Here is a 23705-nt window from a genome sequence, read left to right on the forward strand (position 1 = left end):
CTTGCAAAACCACAATAGCTCCCTCAGGCAAGTATTCAATATTTCACCAAGGAATCAGCCTGTTTGTTTTCTTGTCCTCTTTTCGCTCTCTCTCCTCGTCTCATCCACTCTCTCCCTGTCATGTTGATGAACCATGTCCTTAACAGTCTATTTCTCTCTCTCTCTCTCTCTCTCTCTCTCTCTCTCTCTCTCTCTCTCTCTCTCTCTAGGGGGATTGACTTTAACCCGTCCCTATCCCTGGTCTCTCTCCCCAGCACCAGGACACCCCAGATGGAGCCAGGGAAGATGTAGCTGAGGCAGAGAGGGGTCAGGGGGGATACGGGAGGCCTGGAGAGGGGTTAGTGATGGGGGTAATGGTCTGTTGATCCACACAGCAGGAAGCTGGTGAGGATAGAACCTAGGCTAATAGCTGTCTCTCTGTGTGTGTGCGTGTGTGCGTGTGTGTGTGTGTGTGTGTGTGTGTGTGTGTGTGTGTGTGTGTGTGTGTGTGTGTGTGTGTGTGTGTGTGTGTGTGTGTGTGTGTGTGTGTGTGTGTGTGTGTGTCAACTGCATGGATGTACCTGTGGGCCGAGCATTTCATTGTCCTGCTGTTTGTTGTGAGTGAGAAAGCAGAATGTAGTGGGCTGTGTAAATTTAGTTTATATCAAGGGGTATATGAAAAAATAGAAAGAAAATAGGGTTAATTTCAAATGAATTCAATTGTAGAATGTGAACAAATTTGAACGGTAACACTAGGCCTCTGTTCAACAGTGTGTTATTTTATATTTTTATCCCCTGCAGGATTTTCAGACAGCCCCACCACACCTGGGAATTATGGCCTCCACACTACTCGCTGCCATTGCATTCCAATCCTACTCCTTTCAATCCTGTCTCAGCACCTCATCAGTCCCCCATGACCCTGCCCAATGTCCCGACAGGCCCCTAACGTCCCCCAACCCCCACACACCCACTCCACCTCCTCACACTCTGTCTCCCCCTCTCACCCCAGCTCTCCCGACAGAAGACAGTGTGCTATCTCGCCGTCGCTTCAGAAGAGCCGGGGCCTTCAAAAACATCTCCCAGTGGAGGGAAGCACATCGAGATTGTGAGCAGACGTACAACACCTTTCCAGAGAACGAGAGAGAGAGAGAAAGACCAACAACCTCCCCTTCTGTTCCTCCTCCTTTCTTCTTGTCTGTCGTCTCCTGCTATGCTCAACCTCTGTCTCTGGATTCCAGAGGGGCAGGAGAGGGGAGAAAAAAACGCCCGCCGCAAAATACGCCACTTCTAAGAAGAGACAAATGGAGTGATAACAGACTAGGAGGTGTTAGAGGAGGAAGAGGAAGGAGGGGAGAGGTTGACAGAGGGGGGAGAAAGACGAAAGACACTGAACATGTGTTCTGTGGGGATATCTGTTGGGATCAAGCTGTTACTACCTTCAATAGCTTGTGATCATAGAGAAAAGAACTCCCTATCACAGTTGAAAGTAAATGTATATTAGCACTGTTCTTGCAAGGTAAAAGTATTGCATCTCAAAAACATTTGTTCCGTAACTACACTCTTGGAAAAGAAGGTGCTCTCTAGACCCTATAAAGGGTTCTTCGGCTGTCCCAATAGAAGAACCCTTTGAATAACCCTTTTTGGTTGCAGGTAGAACTCTGTTTGGTTCCATGTAGAACCCTTTCCACAGAGGGGTCTACCTGGAACCCACAAGGATTACACCTGGAACCAAAATAGGTTATCCCATGGAGACAGCGGATGAACCCTTTAGAAGCAATGTTTTCTGTACTCAAATCAAATAAAAGTATATTTGTCACACGCGCCGAATACAACAAGTGTAGACCTTACCGTGAAATGCTTAGTTACACGCCCTTAATCAACAATGCAGTTCATGAAGAGTTAAGAAAATATTTACCAAATAAACTAAAGTAAAACATTATAAAAAGTCACACAATAAAATAACAATAATGAGGCTATATACAGGGGGTACCGATGGAGTCTTTGACAATTTTATGGACTTTCCTCTGACACCACCTATTATATAGGTCCTGGATGGCAGGAAGCTTGGCCCCAGTGATGTACTGGGCCATTTGCAGTACCCTCTGTAGCGCTTTACGGTCAGATGCAGAGCAGTTGCCATACCAGGCGGTGATACAACCAGTCAGGATGCTCTCGATGGTGCTAGCTGTAGAACATTTTGAGGATCTGGGGACCATTGCCAAATCTTTCAGTCTCCTGAGGGGGAAAAGTTTTGTCTTGGTGTGTTTCTACTAATGTCCTCAATCAATATGACGGAAAAAACTTCCATTCAAGTCCCTTTAATACAACTCAACCACAGTTGGTGGTATTTGCTCTTGGTAGACTACACTACATCATGGTAACTCTGATGAAAAAAAAACACTTGAAACCCCCCAGAACATCCCTAATCAACCTTCAGTTACCATGTTAAGCATCTGTTCACAGTCACATCATTTGCTAATACGTTTATTTTATTTCTCCAGCATTGATGAATGGAGGGTTTGAGAGCTAGCCATTGTGTTAAGTCTTTTGGTGTCTGCGTGTGAAAAGTGGAGCACTCCAACATAGAAGTTGGCACTCCCTAATCCTCTCTGCCTTTGTGCAATGAGTGACTTTGAAACTCACTTTCGGTTAATAATGAATGCACCCAGGAATATAAAAAGCCTGTTAGTCTCCTTCTCTCTCTCTGTCTCTCAGCCTCTCTCTCTCACTTTGCCCTCTCTCTCTCTCTCTCTTGTTCTCTCTCTCTCTCTCTCTCTCTCTCTGTTTCTACCTCTCTCTGTGTTCCTCTCTCCCTCTCTCCCTTTCTAAATCTTCTGTCCTGTTTTGGAAATTGTAAGTCATTTATTTTTGTTCTTAAATTAGATTTCATTATACTCTAATGTTTTTTTTTTTCATTTGGAGCCTTGTGTTCATAAATACATGCAGAAATTACAACTTTTGGAATACAAAAGAGATTAACCTGAGTGACTGAGGTCAAATATAATGGATTCCGTTTAGGAAGAAAGTAGACATGATTATACCGCATATGTTCGTCAAAGTGTCCTTCTAAATCTAAGCAGAACAGAGCTGATAGTTCTGCCCTCATTATGCTGGAATAAAGGATAGTCAAGAGGCAGATTTCAACTCATTTTATTTATATTTATTCTACATGTAGATTTCCAATTGTTACTTAAGACTTAAAGAATAAATATGAACTCAGTAAAGATGTTGTACATGTTCTGTTTTTGACGTAGACTGTGAGCCAAAGATTAATATAGATTTGAATACCTCCTGTTTATCAGATTTGAGCACATCTCTGGTGGAAAAACATCAATGAATATTCAAACATGTGAGATTATAAAGGATTACATGTCATTATGTCTCTCATTTAGACTCTGCTATTGGTTAGTCACCATCTGTGGCTAATGTCTTATTCCACCTTGTTTATGTGTCGTTACTGCCACTTCAGGAAGATTACACATGTACTGTATAATTGAAGGCAGAAGTTTAATCTTAAACACTTGTTCTGTGTGAAAATAATAGATAAAAAAAACATGTAATTTTTTTAAAATGAGGTTTTAGCGAGGAAACGCACCAGACTGACACACAACTGAAAGAAGCATGTGGCCACAGTGTGTTAGTTAACATATGCCATCATTGTGTGGCCTATATAGGCATTTCTCACCACTCGCATATAAACATAGATTTTCCTTGATTTCTCTTTAGCGGTTGTCAGAATGGGGAACTCCGTTGAAAGCCGAAGAACGTGGGTGTCCAATTGAGACCTGTAATCTTCCAGAGCTGCGGCATGTATTCCATGTATTCCATAACCCAACTGTGCCTGGAGCCTTCCTCCATTCAGACGCTGTCAAAAAGCCTCCCTCGAAAAAAGAACATGTCCTTACCGTGTATCTGCCACCAGATGGAAAGAATCACAAGGGGTGTATGTGAAATCAAGAGTAATAGAGAATGTGAAAACAACCTCACCATATCCTATAAAACAGGTGACACTGTACGGAGTCAAATATGAATTGAAATGATCTAAGGGCGCTGACATACAATGCATACACATTGGGACTAGAGGTCAGGATATCAGACATTCCCTTCGCTGTGATTGGATGTAAGTTATCGAAAATCAAACAACATGAGACAAACCGTACATTTCTCATTTTTTGATTTATTGTTGGCATAATGGTGTGTCTGTGTATGTGAGTGTGTGTATGTGTGTGCATGTGTATGTGAGTGTGTGTATGTGCACATATTTGATTTTGCACTGCAAGTGCACAACACCTTTCATTATATGGCCACTTTTTGTTTTGTTCTTTTTAATTGACCCTTTTTTTTGGTTACAATAACACAGAATTACCATGGAATTCAATCTAAATTATTACCGCCTTTAATTTTATTTATAGACATGAGTTTCAACTTTCAATATCAAAAAAAAAATAAAAAAATAAAATGAAATCAAACCGGATGAAAACGATCACGCGGCAGACAAGGCTGTTGTGTTTTCATGGTAAAGAACAACCCCAACCTGTTAGATCGTCCCTTCTACAGCACTTTAAGCAGCTTATGGACCTCTGTCTACACAGAATAGGAAACCCACCAAATGGATAGCACACCTTCAGAAAAAGTATATATTGATAGATTTATATATAGATTTATATGCATTTTGAAGCTTTTCAAAAGAGTACATTAAACACTTCTCACATGATATAAACTACTAAACAGCTCAGAATTCAAAGGTGAAGCCCATCACTGTTCAGATCCACTATGTGATGGAGAAAAAAAAGAAGAAAAAGAAACGGAACTTGAAAATTCATAATCCAGCCCACAATCTTTCCTTACAAAGTTGAAGTACTTTAGATCTGAGGAGAAGACACCTGACCACACAAACTGAATAGAAAAACAGTCAAGTCTAAAACAGTGGTATTGCATGTAAAATGCACAAAGATCTCCTGTACAACTGGCTTCTGCTGTGAGTATAAACATCTAAAGGGCTCAGTGACGTCGACGTTCCTTTTCCAATTGGTTTTTCATTTTTGTCTTTTTTTTTTTGTTGTTCTTTTTTTATTTTATTTTATTTTATTTGTTAAAGATGTACATTAGTGCTGTAAACAGGCACACATAGATTGGAGAGGAGGGATCCTCGTCCTCCTCCTCTTCCTTCTCCCCCCTCTATTAGTTGTGTTTTCAACTCTGTCTCAGTCCTGCTGAGAGCGGTGGGGTCCACGTGCAGAGCCGTCTGTCTGTCCGTCTCCTGACCCTGTCTCTCTGTCTGTCCCCACCACTTCCAACCCCTCCAGAGTCCAAAAGGTAGTAGTTTCCAAGGCCGGCAGTGTTCCAAGAGAATTCCGGAGGGAATGTTGTCCACAGAGTTCCATGTTACGTAGGGGGAATGTCAGTCAGACGTGGAACAGTTAAGGAGATGGAGTCTGGAACTTGATGCTCTTTTTAGTTTTTGTTGTTTTGACTGATTGTGCAAAGTCATACGCTCTCTGGTATGTCCACGCGAAAGGAGCTAGCAAACCCCTTTCCTCGCTGCAAGAAGAGAACACATGCTGGTTAGGGATCAAGTTGGTCTGAGAGAGAAAAGAAAAACAGACAATGCATCTAGAGGAACCTTCATTTATTTACTCAGTGTTGTAAGACAGTCAAGAAAACAAGGTTAGGAAGGTTAGGAAGCCCTTCATCCGTTCTCTTCTGGAACCATTTATATCCACACTGTGAAATCTCTCATTGATAATGCGTGTGAATATGGGTCTGTGTCTCTGAGAATGTTTCTTGCTCAATTTATTTAGGACAGCAACAATGGGCCTTAACTCAAATGGGCCACGGCCAACATGGAAACAAATGGAGCTCCCCCTCCGCCCACACCCCTTACCCCCAACACCCCCCTCTCCCCCTTCCCCATGACAGCTCAACAATCCCCCAGCTAGCAGCAGCTCTATGTCATCACTGTTTGATTAGGGTAATGACCGACCGCTGTCTCTGGCTACAAGGGGCTCTGTGTCTCCAGATGACTTTATCAGATTAGGGGAAAGGCACAGTCTCTTAGTATCATGAGGATTATACACCCCCCACTCCCCCTTCCAGACTCCAATCCAAAATAAGACACAGCCTCTTAGTATCATGGGGACACCCCATCTTATCCCCACCCACCCTTACAGACTCCCCTCCGAAATAAGACACAGACTCTTAGTATCATGAGGATACCGCCCCATCCCCCCTCTTCTTCCCCCTTCCAGACCCCCTGCCAGACATCCCCTAAATAAGGAATGTATTGTGGTGATTAGCTCTACGCCCATGTGTAGTCGCTGAGACAGAGAGGAGAAGAATAGGGGTTGAGACTGAGGGTCTATTGTAATTGACGAGAATTAAGGAGAGTTGAAATGTATAAACATTGTCCTTATATTTGAGACTTGTTTTATAGATATTTTTTCCTGTAATGGCAGTAGCCTATTACATTCTAAGGAAATGGAGTCTGGAACTTGAGGCTCCCAAATGGCGCAGCGGTCTAAGGCACTGCATCTCAGTGCTCGAGGCATCACTACAGACCCTGGTTCGATTTGAGGCTGTTTCACAACTGGCCGTGATTGGGAGTCCCATAGGGCGGTGCACAATTGGCCCAGCGTCATTGGGTTTGGGTTTGGCTGGGGTAGGCCGTCATTGTAAATAATTATTTGTTCTTTAACTGACTTGCCTAGTTAAATAAAGTTTAAATAAAATTAAAATAAATACATTCTGAAAATGTCGCTGTATCTTTAAGAAAGGGAGTTTTCCCCTTGGTTGCTCTGAGCCATAATCCAGGCCTGAAGAATGCAGCAAGAAACTGATCAACTCACTCAACATTTTCAGTTGCAATTTTGGGTTTACCTCATATAATGACTTCCACGATATTGATCAAATGAAGCCTGGTTTGTTCTGATGTAACTTTTAATATGCTGAAACTGTGTGTGTGTGTGTGTGTGTGTGTGTGTGTGTGCGTGCGTGCGTGCGTGCGTGCGTGCGTGCGTGCGTGCGTGCGTGCGTGCGTGCGTGCGTGCGTGCGTGTGTGTATATATATATATGAGAGAGGTAAACATTCATGTTTGATATGTTAGCTAATGTTACTAGCGAGCATAGCTAGCTAGCTGTGTTATTGTCTTGCAAGCTACATATAGTTCATGTGTGTACCAACGAGCAAATGGTTGCATTATTCAATTAAGTGATACGGTTCGATTGCATTATTCAAGAGTGTAGATAGTATGTTATAGAGGAAAAGATGCTCGCATTGTTGAATAGCTTGCAAGCTTCCTGGCTAGTCAGTAGCTACTATGATACTGATCATTACGGTAGATGTGGAGCTGCAGAGCAACAATGTCACATTGCCAGCCAGAACAAAAGGTAAGGCAAGGATGGCGTGTCAATTGAAACGTTTATGTACATATTATGTAACTTGTACATCTCATCACGCTGCCTCTCCTTAAATGTTTGTCAATGAGAATAGCCTCTGAGAGAGGAAGTCGACATCTTTATCTTTATGGAGTCTCTACCTCATCTGTATTCATCAGAGGTAGTGCCCCATGCTGCGGCTGGGAATTACAGTGGTAGGGGAGACTCCAGCAGTTTGAGAATTCTTCTAGCAAGTTCTGATGAGCGGTGAAAGAACGTGCAACTCTTAAGGCAGTGCTGACAAAATTATAATTAAGCATTATCACCAAATTGCAGTGATGAGGATGTCTCTCTTTGTGCCCTTTGAAAAGGGAGTTTGGAAACAGAAATTCCCCATGGAAATGTGCCTCCTCCTTCCTCTGCTTTCCCTGATTATCTTAAACGGTTTGGATCCTAGGAGCTACAGTAATACCGTCAGAAGAAAAGGAGCGAGAGGGTAATCTCTTAGCCTCTATTCTTTTCAGCAGATTAAAAACACTCCTTTTTTCATTCCCTTTCGGAGCGAAGGAAGCATCGTGTATATTAACACACCCATCTCCCTATAATGGGACAAATCATCCATCATTTCAACGTCTCGGCGATGTCAAAACTCTCCTATGGATTCCAACCTCTACTCTAATTGATCATGGCACATTAAATTCAAAAGGCACATAGATGGGGCTGCTGCTGTTGGTGGAAGGAAGGAAGGAGTGATATGGAAGACTGTGACGGAGGATTAGATCATCACAGATAGAGAGAGCGATAATGAATATGTGTGAAAGGAAGAGAGAGAGTTAGTTAACGACTGTCAAGAGGGTAAATTAGATGGGTCAGCGCACGTGAAAGAATTTCATGGCACTTCCAGCCAATGGGGGAAGAAATATAATTTGATTTTTTTTGTATTGTTCAAGTCAATCATCAGATCAGGGTTGGTTGGTTGAGAGAATAGAGTGGGTGAGCTACAGAGCTGCCGTGCAAAGCGGATACTCACTCAAATAGGCAGGTTTGTAAGGCGCTCGCGTGCTAGACAGAAGTGCCTCAAACGCTTTCCTCTCTAACTTGGCTTGGTTGGCGTGGGTGGCATGGTGGTGGCTGAGGTGGAGGTGGTTTTGGTGGTGGTGGCTGAGGGGGGTCTCTTTGCCAAAGGTGGAGAATGACTTATCGCCCGTTTGCTCTTGGCTTTCAAATACCTCAGTGTCGGGCACGGAGTCCATGCCTGGCACGTGCAGGTTGCTGCGGTAGTCTGCTGCCTGGCGCCCGTCGGAGGGCACAAAGGAGGGCATCCAACAGCGGTCGGAGTGTCCCAGTGCCTTGCACTCCTCCGTGCAGTTAGAGAAGAGATCAGTGCCTGGGGAGGGGAACGAGGGAGGAGAGATGGAGAGAGAGAAAAGACAGTTAGAGAAGAGATCAGTGCCTGGGGAGGGGAACGAGGGAGGAGAGATGGAGAGAGAGAAAAGACAGTTAGAGAAGAGATCAGTGCCTGGGGATGGAAACGAGGGAGGAGAGATGGAGAGAGAGAAAAGACAGTTAGAGAAGAGATCAGTGCCTGGGGATGGGAACGAGGGAGGAGAGATGGAGAGAGAGAAAAGACAGTTCGAGAAGAAATCCGTGCCTGGAGAGGAAAACGAGGGAGGAGAGATGGAGAGAGATAAAAGACAGTTAGAAAAGAGATCAGTGCCTGGGGAGGGGAATTGAGGGAGGAGAGATGGAGAGAGAGAAAAGACAGTTAGAGAAGAGATCCGTGCCTGGGTATGGGAACGAGGGAGGAGAGATGGAGAGAGAGAAAAGACAGTTAGAGAAGAGATCAGTGCCTGGGGATGGTAACGAGGGAGGAGAGATGGAGAGAGAGAAAAGACAGTTAGAGAAGAGATCCGTGCCTGGGTATGGGAACGAGGGAGGAAAGATAGAGAGAGAGAAAGACAGTTAGAGAAGAGATCAGTGCCTGGGGATGGAAACGAGGGAGGAGAGATGGAGAGAGAGAAAAGACAGTTAGAGAAGAGATCAGTGCTTGGGGATGGGAACGAGGGAGGAGAGATGGAGAGGGAGAAAAAACAGTTAGTGGTCATAAAGGTAATAATCAATTAATCTTGAAACAAGACAAAAAAAGGAAGCAGGGGAAACGTGCGCACACACACACATACACTCACTCACGAACACAAATACACACAAAGCTGCTGCTGTGTGCGTACGTGCGCGTGCACGTGTAGACTCAGATCTCTAATTCCTCATTGCAGGGTTCTCTTTTTCACCGTACAAGATCAAAGGAAACAGCAGCATACGTGGAGAGATAAACTCTCAGCCTCACAGAACAGCAAAAACTCTACTAGAAAGCCCAGCATGCACAGGGAAAGGTCACGAGGTTATCGTCTTCCTCGTTCTACCTCATCTTTCTACCGATACACTAAGGAGAGATTCAAATAAAAACAGCCCTTTGTGAAAACCAACCAAAACTGCTAAAATACATTTGCACGACACCAAGTCAATAATCAAGTTTGCTAACGACACCAGAGTTGTAGGCCTGATAACCAACAACGGCGAATCAGCCTATAGGGAAGAGGTAAGTGAAAGTCAGTAAAACAAAAGAGTTGATTATTACAGAGGAGGGAACATGCCCCGCTCCACATCAACGGTAGTAGAGGGAGTCAGTAGTTATAATTTCCTCACTGTGGACTTGGACCAACAACATCACCACTCTTGTCAAGAGGTGCCGACAGCATCTCTACTTCCTAAGGCGGCAGAATACATTTGGGATGCCAACCCGTGTCCTCTCCAAATACTTCCACTGCGCCATCGAGAGCGTCCTGACCGATTGCATCACGTCCTGGTACGGGAATTAGTCTGTCCACGACCGCAATGCCCTCCAGTGGGTGCTGAAGACGGCCCAGTGCATCATTGGGACCATGCTCCCACCCATCCAGGATTTACTCAAAATGGTGTCTGAGGAGGGCACGCAGCATCATCAAGGACCCCCACACACCCTGTCGGGCAGATTAAATCAGAGCATGAGGTCTGATACCAACAGGCTAAGAGACCGTTTCTATCTACAAGCCATCAGACTGAGGAACACATGAACTGGACTGACCACCTACCCTGATTCTCCACACCTTATTAACACACATGCCCCTCACTCACTCACTCACTCACTCACTCACTCACTCACTCACTCACTCACTCACTCACGCACACAGACACACACACACACACACACACACACACACACACACACACACACACACACACACATATATATACATTCATGCTACACACACATCACAACTGCTGCTATCAGACTCCTGTTAGGATTGCTAAATACTGCACAATTTAAACACTTGCCCCCTAATCCCCCTTCCCCAAAACACATGTAAATATTGGACTATAAATTATGCCTGGTGTATTCATGCATTATGTAATGTGTGTGTAGTTTTTATAATATTTTTGCCATTGGGAAATAGAGAAACAGGCTAGAATCATTGAATCATTGCTGTGACCCTCTGTGGTAGTTTCTCTCTGTGATATCTCAGCAGGTACGACTGGTCATGCAGAGTGAGAGACGTGTTTAAAACCATTAACACCACACTACTACACTCTCTGAGCTTCCTGTGACCAAGGTATTAGATCATTTAAACCACAGGCTCAAAAGTATTGGATTACTTTGGCTGCTCATGTCCTTTCAATCTGTCCATGCAATAACACCAACAAAAAAAGTCAACCTGAGTCCTTCAATGTTTTGTCAAAGAGGAAGTTCATTCTGAGTTCATTCTTCATGATAGTGCAAGTGAATCCATGAATAGCCCATCGTGGAACACAAAATCGAAAATAATCAGTGTCTGATTCAATTCAGATAGATACTAATATTTTTGCACTAAGTAAAACCAGGGTATTGCCTAACTTAATCTTTAAGTCAATTTGGCGTAGTCCATGTTTTATGTCATTTGATGTGCGTGTCTGAGTAACCCAATCTGCTCCCCAAGAGTATCCTCAGATAATCCTGTGGTACACAGACTGATTAGGCTTCAGACTGCCGTGTGTGTGTGTGTGTGTGTGTGTGTGTGTGTGTGTGTGTGTGTGTGTGTGTGTGTGTGTGTGTGTGTGTGTGTGTGTGTGTGTGTGTGTGTGTGTGTGTGTGTGTGTGTGTGAGTGTGTGTGTGTTTCCACAGGTCAGCATAGGGGGTATTTGCTTTGTTACAAAGAGGATTAATTTGGCTCGCTAACAGCTTGGAAAAATGCTGAGCTTCCTAACGAGTGAGTTCCTTATTAAATATTAATGAACATCCACAAATACACTATCACATTGAGTGTCAGCACATACACCACAATGAAAGAAAGTTTGTATTATTGAATTATGAATCTACTAACAGACTCCATAGATCATACATTAACTCCTCATTTCAACAAGTGGTACCTACACTTCTTTAGATATTCACCAAAGCAATGGGACGGTGACCTCTGACCCTCGATAATGAACATATTTCCATATCCAATAATCACAGGAGGAGGTTTGTGTATATCAATCTGTTTCAGATTTGGCATTTAGAATCTGGGGAAGTGATAAGACACAGACTCACTCCGAGAAAAATGTCTCTGCTAAAAAGCCAGATCAAGACATCTTGATATTTCTTGACATTTTAGGAAATGAGATATTGCCTGAGGCATATTAGGTGTCTCTTCATAAAAAAAATAGGGAAGTAAAAAATTGAATAAAATAAAATAATTGACCTGTCCTCTGTAAAGAATTGACCTGCCCTCAGTAAAGAATAGACCTATCCTCAGTAAAGAATTGACCTGCCCTCAGTAAAGAATTGACCTGCCCTCAGTAAAGAATTGACATGACCTCAGTAAAGAATTGACATGACCTCAGTAAAGAATTGACCTGTCCTCAGTAAAGAATTGACCTGTCCTCAGTAAAGAATTGACCTGCCCTCAGTAAAGAATAGACCTGCCCTCAGTAAAGAATTAACCTGCCCTCAGTAAAGAATTGACCTGCCCTCAGTAAAGAATTGACCTGCCCTCAGTAAAGTATTGACCTGCCCTCGGTAAAGAATTGACCTGCCCTCAGTAAAGAATTGACCTGCCCTCAGTAAAGAATTGACCTGTCCTCAGTAAAGAATTGACCTGCCCTCAGTAAAGAATTGACCTGCTCTCGGTAAAGAATTGACCTGCTCTCGGTAAAGAATTGACCTGCTCTCGGTAAAGAATTGACCTGCCCTCAGTAAAGAATTGACCTGCTCTCGGTAAAGAATTTACCTGCTCTCGGTAAAGAATTGACCTGCTCTCGGTAAAGAATTGACCTGCTCTCGGTAAAGAATTGACCTGCCCTCAGTAAAGAATTGACCTGCCCTCAGTAAAGAATTGACATGACCTCGGGAAAGAATTGACCTGCCCTCAGTAAAGAATTGACCTGCCCTCAGTAAAGAATAGACCTGCCCTCAGTAAAGAATAGACCTGCCCTCGGTAAAGAATTGACCTGCCCTCAGTAAAGAATAGACCTGCCCTCAGTAAAGAATTGACCTGCCCTCAGTAAAGAATAGACCTGCCCTCAGTAAAGAATTGACCTGCCCTCAGTAAAGAATAGACCTGCCCTCAGTAAAGAATTGACCTGCCCTCAGTAAAGAATTGACCTGCCCTCAGTAAAGAATTGACCTGCCCTCAGTAAAGAATTGACCTGCTCTCAGTAAAGAATTGACCTGCCCTCAGTAAAGAATAGACCTGCCCTCAGTAAAGAATTAACCTGCCCTCAGTAAAACTGAAAGTTTAATAAAAGTTGTGAACCGAAACCAACAATATTTATTGGCCTTAGTAGTTTAATGATTTTAAGGAACAAACATGAGTCTACAGTATATCAGTCTGACTTCAATATGTACTGAAAGCACTGTCAAAAGATCCCCCATATCCAAACAAAGATAAAGAGAGGGAGAGAGGGATGGGAGAGAGGGAGAGAGAGGGAGAGAGGGATGGGAGAGAGGGAGAGAGGGATGGGAGAGAGGGAGAGAGAGGGAGAGAGGGAGAGAGGGATGGGAGAGAGGGAGAGAGAGGGAGAGAGAGAGAGAGATATTTCCCTCAGATTACACAGATCCACAAGTCGAAAATAAACCCAATTTTGATAAACACCCATATCCACTGTGTGTAAAACCACAGTGTGCCATCACAGCAGCAATATTTCTGACCTGTTGCCACAAGAAAAGGGCAACCAGTGAAGAACAAACACCGTCTTAAATACAACCCATATTTCTGTTTATTTATTTTCCCTTTTGCACTATTTGCACATCGTTACAACACTGTATATAGACATAATATGACATTTGAAATGTATTTATTATTTTGGAACTTTTGTGAGTGTAATGTTTACGTCTATTTCACTTGCATTGGCAATGTAAACATATGTTTTCCATGCCAATAAAGCCCTTTGAATTGGGGGGGAAGAGAGAGAGAGAAATTCAAATTGTTCGAACGAGAGAGACTGTGTAAATACACCCTACTTTATTGCATCCTTAATTTGGTCATTGGTTATGCAGAGTTCTGAAAATGGATGACGGTTCAGCAAGAATATACAAATAGCATATATTACCATGCCGATAAAGTGAACCATGGGCCTAAGAAGGGATCTGGATGGGGAATGGGAGGATGGAGGGGGAAATAGGGAGGTGGGAGGGAGTGCTATCTCCAATGCAGTAGGGTGACAGTTGATCCATAGTAACCATGATAACAGTCTATATAAGACAGGCTATATCATCTCTGATACCATCACAGTAATTCCACTGCTTAAATCCATCTAATATCAACAAACATTTATTTGCCTAAATTATCATCATTGTTTTAGTCTCTAATCACAATCATAGTGCTATAATTAAGCACTAAAGCATGAGGGGTGAGGTATTTGGCCAATGTACCATGGCTAAGGACTGTCCTCTGGATTGGCCATATACCACAAACACCCTTATTGCTATTATAAACTGGTTACCAACATAATTGGAACAGTAAAAAGTATTTTTTTTTGTCATGCTCATGGTATGCGGTCTGATATACCATGTCATTCAGCCAATCAGCATTCAGGGCTTGAACCACCCGGTTTATAATTAAGTACACCCTCACCTCATTAAACTAAGGAATTGTTCATGAAAATGTTGAATAAAAAGATCAACTGACACAGAAAAATCCGGAGGTTCTAGCATCTCTGCTTGTCACAAACTCAATTATCACTTTAGCAAATAGCTACGTCTAATAGTAATAGTTACGTCTAAGTCTCGTGCAAGCAGAGAACACTAAAGCCCCAGTATAAACGATCCTAATCAAACCAAGACTTAAATGCACAGCAATGAATATGTTTGAAGACAGTAAGTTGTCCGATAATTTCGAAAACAAAGCAACAGTAGCCTATTGCCATACGACGGTACTCAAAGTCAAAAGCAAAGACAGCAAGTTCTCTAAACACCATGCCAGAGAGTCACCACTTAGCATTAGGAGTCTGGTCAAGCCCTGTATGAAGGAAAGAAGGGTTCAACTAAAAAGAAAGTATAGCTCCTGTAGTGTCTATATAGAAGTAGCTTGTACTACCTATCATATGGGCCCTATGGGTCAAATTGAATATGTAGCGTGATATAAACTACCTTGCTAAATGACTTGCATTTTGGTTGAACATTTAAAGGGGCTCCATCTGACAAGTGGATTGTATAAATGAGTCCAAGCGAACTATATACATCATAGATTTAAAGTGGGCTACATAAAATAGGATGCTTCCCTTTAAACGTCAGTGTATATTCACAGGCTTAAAATAGTGCCATTATTATTTCTAGACGTGGCTCATTTCGCATGCTGTGGGTTCATCCCCAAGGGCAGACCTTGTTGCTTTCCAAAAAACACACACGGACGGGGCTGGACCAAAGCAATCGCAAGGATGAATGCAGAGATAACTACATGCAAAGCTCAGATGCCCAATTTAAAAAAAACGCATGTGAACCTTTAGGTGGAACAGATAAAACGACGACGTGGACGGAGGAACGCGATCGGGGCGGTGGGGGCTCGGGCGGGAAGGCAGAGCCCAGTCAATGAATGAATCGTTTGTTTGTTTGCGCCCGCAACCAGTTTGGTCCCGTTCCCACACCGCACCGACCAATGACAAGCCAACCGCTCCTCGTTATAAATTCCATCACGTACCCATCAAGTGGTCTCTAGCATGGATTTAGCAGCGGGCCCTCCCTCATTAACGACCCTGCATATTTACTAACAACAGGATTAAGTTCAGCAGCACGTCATTGTCCCTCAAAACATTTCCCATGTTCAAAACAATAAAGAGATTGAGCTACAGCCAGGCGAGAGCGAGTTCACAAACACACGACGACTAGAATATAGGCCTACCAAAAACAGCCCATTCTTACAGTAGCCTAAGCAAGAGACGTTTGTATATCACATGCTGGTAGAAAAACACTCAAGCCTATATTTCATAAATCCTAAGCAAATGTCCAATATTTGAGATGGTGAGAATGAGTAGGCTATGACACGACTAGCCAGTCGCGAACTGTGGCAGAGCGCAGGTTGTAGTGAGTCGCTTTCCGTTCAGCACCACAATCAGAAGATAACAGCGCAGTGATACTAGACACGCAGCAGCCACGGGCGCGGATAACATTCTTAAGGCTATAAGTGACTATAGGCCTCGAAACACACCATGATCGACCGATCAGCACCGTGGACAGATACCACGCCTTACAACACTGTCATCGCCCTCTGTGGGGCTTTAAATGAGAAAATAAGAGATCAAATGCCGTGCAACCAGCTAAGAACGAACAAACTCGACTTACCGGCAGAGTGACCTCGATTGGTGGCGTCATGGTCACTGTCGCCTTGCTCGCTGTCACCATGACCACTGTCTTTAGAGCTTACGAGATCCGCTTCTTGGAAAGCCGAACTGACAGATAAGAGAAGGATAGAGAACATTCTTTAATGTATTGAAGATAGTGGAAGGCCTGTTTTTATTTTCAAACGTACATTAAAATAATAATTATGTTAGAATAAAACATTAATCACTTTTATTTTCACCGTCTTCATCATAATCATCATTCATTCATTATCCTGCACTTCATTATCATCAACATAGACTGAGAGTGCATACACAGGTGGGCAGCAGCAGAGAGAGTGAATTAATTAACCAGTATTGGGTATTGAGCCATGTTGGCATGGTTGTGGTTTGTAGTCTCTCCCCTATGGCATTGAATGGCTACTTTAAAAAACACTCTCAATCACGTCTGCTGGCAGGGCACCGAGTGCGCATGCTCGTTACCTATTCACACGCCGAGGTCTGTCCACCAGGTAACTGAGCTCGGCTCGCTGGTGTTTGGTCTGAAAGAGAAGCACGAGACATTTTGAGTTTGGGGCGAGGTGGCATTTTATTATCAAACTATTTTCCTGAGATTTAAAATACAAAATAATCACAAGAAATCTGGTACATGACATTGATAGTTTTGATATTGACGTTAGATTTGACGTTATTGCTGATGTTCGACAAGGAAACGTCTCATATCTATATTTTGAGAAGAGTCGTTTTAAGCCTACTAGCCGACAGCATATATATACTACCAAAGAGAAAAATTAACTGGTGCACCTATTCAGGCTTGCTGAACTATAGACGGATCTTTGTTCTTGTGCGACTCAGCACGATCGTGACTGGTGTGCGAAATGTGTGTATTCTCACAAGGGACACGGTCATTGCTCATGACAACACACACGCGCGCGCGCGCATGCACACACACACACACACACACACACATGCAGACACACGCGCGCACACACACACACACACACACACACACACACACACACACACACACACACACTCCAGCCTTCAAGGCACCCATGCATTATCCTGATGTATTATTATATTACTCCAAATCCATCTTATTTTAAAAGCACGACAAAACCACTTCTGAGCAGAACATAAACATGCAATCATTACTATTCCAATGATAATCTCCCTCGGGACTGTCAACGGCAACATGTCAGCAACTAGTATTCATCATTTTGGGTTGAATTGTCGTTACGTAAATTAATAGCAAGATATGCAGACTTATGTGTTCGGGGAAATAATACATGTATTTGTGAGGGACTCTACTAAAACAATGGGTGATGCAACATATAGAAAGTTAACATTAATGAAACTAAATGTCCTAATAATGCGGAATGCAGATTATATTTCATATTTTATCCAGATACTAATAGCAGTAGTGAGACTATTTTTTTTCAGACAAGCACATGTTGCAGTTATCACACTCTATATATAATATACGGAGAGCAAGTACATGCTGGGGGTATTGGAGTTTAAAGGTATGAGAGGACTCTTACCTCGCTTGATAAAATGCTGCCGTTTGATATGATGTCAGGCTGCTGGTCAGTGTACCCTGTCACTATGGCCCCGCACGGGTTGTGTTCCGTGTCTGTGCTCCTAGATGGGCTACACGGCTTTAGGAACATGAGGTCGGTTTTGGCCGACTCCGGAGTCAGACATACCTGGTAGCAATAGTTCTGGTTTTGGTGGTGAGAGCCGAAGCTCCCGGACTCTTCCACTGGCACCTGAGCTGTACCGGCCCCGGTGACGTTGGCGCTCTGCACCAGCATTATATCGGACTTGCTGAGCTTTTTCTTGCGGGCTCGCGCATGCCTGCTGCAGCATGTGGCGCACCCGAGGCAGCAATCACTAGTGAGGCACGTGTAGATGTTGAGCTTTTTGTCCTTCTGGCAGCGCACGGCCAGCACGATCATAGCCAGGAGGAAGATGAAGGAGACTGAGCCCAGGGCGATGATGAGGATGAGGGTGAGGTCCAGCGAGGTCTCCTTGGACTTGGCGGTGCCCCTCTCCCGATGGTCCTCCACCACACTGTCCACCAGCACCACGAACACACTGGCGGTGGAGGAGAGGGGTGGCTGGCCGTGGTCCCTCACCTCTATCAACAGGTCATACATCTGGTTTGGGTCCCGCTTGGTGGAGACGCGCCGGGCAGTGCGCAATTCTCCTGTCCTCCAGTCCATGCGGAACATGCCGTTCTCGTTCCCCCGCTGGATGCTGTAGGAGAGCCGTGCGTTCTCTCCGTCGTCTGCATCCATGGCGATGATACGGGTTACCAGGTAGCCAGGCTCGGCGGAGCGGGGCAGAGGCTCTCTAGCAGTGCCATTTTTACCAAGAGGAGCAATAACGGAGGGAGGGTTGTCATTCTGGTCCACGATGATTACTTTGACCGTGGCGTTCGAGAAGAGCTCAGGGCTACCTGCATCTTTCGCCTGAACCATGAAAGTGAAGTCTTTTAACTGCTCGTAATCGAATGATCTGAGTGCGTAAAGGTAGCCCGTCTCTTCGTTGATTGACACATATGTTTTCACAGACATACCCTGAATATCGCACTCCATTATGGAGTAACTAATGAGAGCGTTCTGTCCAACATCTGGGTCCAGAGCGGTCACAGCGTGGATATAAGCACCTGGCACATTGTTTTCAGTCACATACACATCATATATGGGTTGCGTAAACGTTGGCGCATTGTCATTTTCATCCGACACTTGCACTTTGATTGATTTACTGGTGGCAAGGGAAGGGGTCCCTGTATCCCTGGCAACTACAGTCACTGAATAAGAGTCAGCATTCTCTCTATTTAGGGGTCCATCTGTTACAATGGTGAAATAGTTCCTAAAGGAGGGTTTGAGTTTGAACGGGACGTCACCGAGGATTTCAACGTGAATCTTTCCGTTTTCCTCAGCATCTTTGTCAGTCACGCTCAGCAGGGCTATAACGGTGCCCGGGGCTGCCCTTTCACTCACCGACTCGGTCACTGTGCTGAATGTGATATCAGGAGCATTATCATTTACGTCCATTATTTTCACCAGAACTTTACAGTGCGCGGCCACGGCATTGGGTCCGAGATCTTTCGCCTGAACGAATATTTGATATAAACTGCTCTCCTCAAAATCCACCTCACTGCGCACCTCGATGCGTCCAGTGCGCGCGTCTATGGCGAACAGGTCCTTGACGCGGCTGGAGATGTGGTTACTGAATGAATACACTATCTCCCCATTCTGCCCCTCGTCTAAGTCCGTGGCGTTCAGCTGGATAACGAGGGTCCCCGCCGGTGTGTTCTCCTGAAGACTCACTGAGTACACTGGCTGGTCAAACACGGGCACGTTGTCGTTAGAATCCAGCACTTTGACCACCAGCAGAGCAGTGCCTGTCCGTGGCGGCTGGCCTCCGTCCACTGCAGTCAGCACATACCTGTGGGACGCCTGCTGCTCCCGGTCCAGTGACTTCTCTAGCACCAGTTCTGCGAATTTGTTCCCGTCGGTCTGCGTCTGCACATCCAAGTAGAAGTAGTTATTGGTGGTGATGTCGTATGTGCGCAGCGCATTGGAACCCACGTCCGGATCGAATGCGCTCTCTAGGGGAAACCGGGTACCGGGGACTGCGCTCTCCGAGATCTCTACGGTGATGTCGGTTTCGGGGAAGCTGGGCGGATTGTCATTGATATCCACGACCTCTATCTCCACGCGGAACAGCTCGAGTGGGTTCTCCAGAAACACTTCAAGGTGTAAAAGACAGCTGGCACTCTGCTTGCAGATCTGCTCCCGGTCAATTTTCTCGTTGATGAACAGAATCCCGTTCTCCATGTTCACTTCCAGGTACGGCGTCCGCGAGCTGGGCACAACCTGGAAGCGGCGTGAAGCGATTTTGGTCATGTCCAGTCCCAGGTCCTCGGCGATATTCCCTACGAACGTGCCGTGTCCAGCCTCCTCCGGCACAGAGTAGCGTATCTGAGAGACCACTCCATCCGCGATACACAGCAAAAGGAATAGCACAATCATCGCCAAAGAACAAGTGCACTTGGAGAAAAGAAATCTTATCCTTTTTTATTTAAAGCGTCAATTCCCATTACCCTTAGTCCAAGGAAAGTACCCAAAATGGAGAAGGCTTTTGGATATCTGTTTTCCTTTTAGCAGTCCCGTCAAACATGGACCTTCTTGTTTGTGATATTCAATACAGGCTTGATTACCCCCAAATCCTGTCTTCACTGCCGAGATCAACAAGCTCTCGGCTGGCTTCAGATGCGCCTCGTTACGGCAGCAGTGCACATTCCAATGATGCGGAGTGTTCCTTAATAATAATAGTGAGGAGATGACTCTAAAAGCATAGGCCCAAAATCAATAAAAAATATATTTAAAAAATCCACGTAATCGATACTTTTTTTACAAGCTTTTTCCAACTATACCAATGCTCAAACAGCCACTGTTATCTGATTTTTCTCTCTCTCTCTTCTCTCCAGTGATATCTGCTCCGTTTAGCGCACACACTGCAGCGGTCTCCTCTCCCACTATTGAATGCTCTTCACTCAACTATTCGCTTTTCCGCAGCGCACCTCCCCTACCAGCCAACGGGATCCTCGGACACCCGCTGAGCTCACTCCTGATTGGACGGTTGGGACGTCTGTCTATGCTGGATATCGCTCACTGGGATGTGACGCTTCTAGCCCAGTTGCTGGTTCGAGCTGAATACCTGCCTGACGAGGAAGAGACATTTGGAAGAGGGGAGGAAGTTGGGGCTTTATAGTTGTTTACGCGCAGCACATTGAAAGGGTCCTAAATTGTTTTCAACAAAAGCACAATAGCATTGGCTATTAGGAAAACAATAAAGAGTGGCACACTATGTATAAATTCCCAGAAATGTATTAGGCAAACTTCCCAACACATTTCAAGGAGCTTATACTTTCCATAGTATAGCGACTCTATTTGAATAGCTTTCAGTTTACTCTCCGTTAGTCAGCACCTCTAGGCCTAACTTCTTTTGGGGTGTGGGCAATGCTCATGCCGTTTACTAGCCTAATAAGAAAACAGAACGCAATAATTCATTAGATTATTATCACTGATTGATAGTTTATAGCTGTGTATGCTTCCTGCTAGGCGACGTGTGCAGACTGTTTGTGTGAGAATAATGTATTGACATGTGATATATAGGAAACATGCCGGATATGCGTCAATCATTTATATGCTCACATAATAGTTTTAACCACCACAATGTGAGTATTCCTCATCCAGCAACTTCTCTCTGTAACTGGTCTCACACTGAATCTAGAGATTTGTGTGGAATCTTTCTGAGCCACTGTCAAAGCAAGGCGTAAACCACAGACCTTACGCGCCCTCTAGCGGCCAGGAGAGAAACATAAATCCAAATCCACCGGTTCGCCCAGAACGAAACAAACCGGACCTAAAAATAGTGTCCTACTCTAATTCACGCTCCCCATTGACACTCTCTATATAAAAATCCATAGGTTATACAACTCGTGTGATGTTGTTTTTGTTGTTGATGATGTGAATATAACTAGGCTAGATTTTTTTTTTTTATGAAACGAAGATCCCACATCACCGGGAGCTGTCTATGACGTCAGACAGTAACATAATGCACATTCACAGGAAAGAGACAGAATCGGCTCTGCACAGAATGATTCACACAAAGGTACAATTGATTGTAATTTAATTGGATTCTGACCTTCAACCTTGAATAGCTTTTGGAAAGGTTGACTAGTTAAATAAAGGTTAAATAATATTTTTTATTTTTTTAAGTGTGCATTCTCAGATGATTACTGTAGGAATTATTCAATCTAATGAAAATATGAATAAGGCCATATAGATGCTATAGAGTGCAGTATGTACCCTAGTCTGGATGAAGTGAATCCCCTCCTCGTGTTGTTGTAATTGTACTCATCAGAATGTGCAAATGCTATGTCTGACATCCAGCTTTAGACTGCCCATTGTGGTAAGTAGTACATTGGCGACACATCACGTATTGTGAAGCATAGATAGGCTACTATTCTGGATGTACTTTTACTTCTAATGGAACAAAATGGATTCATCCCTATACTCTTACACAACAGCCTTTTCCTAGCACTGATCAGAGGGGACTCGATAGATTGCTTGCAGAGTCTGTTCCTCATATAAATGCCTCACAAATGTGTCCTATGAAAACTATTCCTAACCTGGACCTCAGAGGTCTGTGTTTAAATAGGAAAGGAAACAAGAGAAGGATGGTTTTATACATTTTTTTACTGGGAAAGAGCCAATGAGTTGGTCAGTGTCTCCCTCCAATGGTTTAAGGTTAGGAATGAGACAGGGTAAGCTGATCCTAGATCTGTGCATGTGGGCTGATTCCACCCAGAGCCAAGTGTTCAGTGGGCATGGACTAATGAACACAGGTGATGAGGGGAACCTGTTCAGGCTGCCAGAGAACAACAGCTCCCCCTAGTGATCAACAACGGCACTATACCCTTTTTTCCCATTTAGCACTTTTTCCTTTATTGTCTTTGATCGAAAGAGGAGACGTTTAAGATGTCCTGCGTAGGCTCCAGTAAAGGAACGTACCACACATTGGGAGAATGAGATTGGCTCCAGCAGCCAACTGCCAAGGCAAATCATAATATGCCACAGGAGGGTAAGCATCAGATGCCTCTAAAATCAAGTCAGATAAAACCAGAAGAGTCGATCTATCGCGCTGCTTTACTGTTCACTTTGATAGCCAATGGTGAGCGCTACACGGGGAATAGAATCAAGGGTCCATTATTATTTTAGGATTATGGGCAATTACTGATTGAATATTATAATTCTGATTATCTATCAGGAAACAAGCTAAGACCCAAGTACAGACTGTGTGAAGTAACAATGTTTATTTTAACCACAGGTGCAGGCAAACGACAGGTCAAGGCAGGCAGGTGTCGATAATCCAGAGGAGGAGCAAAGGTACAGGACGGCAGGCAGGCTCAGGGTCGGGGTCAGGGTCAGGCAGAGGTCAGTAATCCAGAGGTGGAGCAAAGGTACAGAACGGCAGGCTCAGGGTCAGGCAGAGGTCAGTAATCCAGAGGTGGAGCAAAGGTACAGGACGGCAGGCAGGCTCAGGGTCGGGCAGAGTGGTACAGGGTCAGGACATGCAAGGGTTAAAAAAAACAGGAGGAAGAGAAAAAGAGAGGCTGGGAAAAGACAGGAGCTGACAGGATGGACGCTGGTAAGCCTGACAAACAAGACATACTGGCAACAGACTAACAGAAAATGCAACTATAAGTACACAGGGGATAATGGGGAAAAAAATAGGCGACACCTGGAGGGGGGTGGAGACAAGCAAAAAGACAGGTGAAACAGATCAGGGTGTGACATTATCTCTCCCTCTCTCTCTGTTCATAGGAATGAAAGGCAAAGCACCTCTCCTAAAAACAGTGTTTTATATGTCCCAAAATAAACGCAGCTGTATTGTCAATGGCCTCTGCTCAAACCTGAGGATACACTACTGCAGCAGCGTGTGGCTT

The 23705-nt window shown here is 44.3% G+C and overlaps 1 protein-coding gene across 2 annotated transcripts; it reads right to left on the reverse strand.

Moving 5' to 3' along the window:
• Window positions 1-4136: 4136 nt before the first annotated feature.
• On the reverse strand, window positions 4137-20721 carry LOC115130692 (protocadherin-10-like). 2 transcript variants are annotated; one of them, XM_065019703.1, is made up of 5 exons: window positions 17722-20721; window positions 16664-16722; window positions 16185-16291; window positions 8583-8740; window positions 4137-5520 (listed from the first exon to the last, which is right to left on the reverse strand). In XM_065019703.1, exons 1-5 carry the CDS (start codon window positions 20221-20223, stop codon window positions 5467-5469), a joined length of 2880 nt encoding a protein of 959 aa, XP_064875775.1. In that variant the 5' UTR covers window positions 20224-20721; the 3' UTR covers window positions 4137-5466. The 2 variants fall into 2 exon arrangements, with proteins under 2 accessions (XP_064875775.1, XP_029517936.1); XM_029662076.2 differs by having other exon boundaries at window positions 8384-8740.
• Between the last annotated feature and the right edge of the window lie 2984 nt (window positions 20722-23705).

This window comes from Oncorhynchus nerka, linkage group LG6, assembly GCF_034236695.1.
Source record: "Oncorhynchus nerka isolate Pitt River linkage group LG6, Oner_Uvic_2.0, whole genome shotgun sequence".
In the NCBI taxonomy this organism is placed as follows: Eukaryota; Metazoa; Chordata; class Actinopteri; order Salmoniformes; family Salmonidae; genus Oncorhynchus; species Oncorhynchus nerka.

Bases quoted from the DNA above. Each gene is read 5' to 3' on its own strand.
- LOC115130692 (XM_029662076.2), bottom strand. From the start codon at position 20,223: ATGATTGTGCTATTCCTTTTGCTGTGTATCGCGGATGGAGTGGTCTCT. The intron at 16,723-17,721 runs GTAAGAGTCCTC...CTTCTCTTTCAG, and splicing joins GCAGCATTTTATCAAGCGAG to ACCAAACACCAGCGAGCCGA. The intron at 8,741-16,184 runs GTAAGTCGAGTT...TCCCCTCCCCAG, and splicing joins CAATCGAGGTCACTCTGCCG to GCACTGATCTCTTCTCTAAC.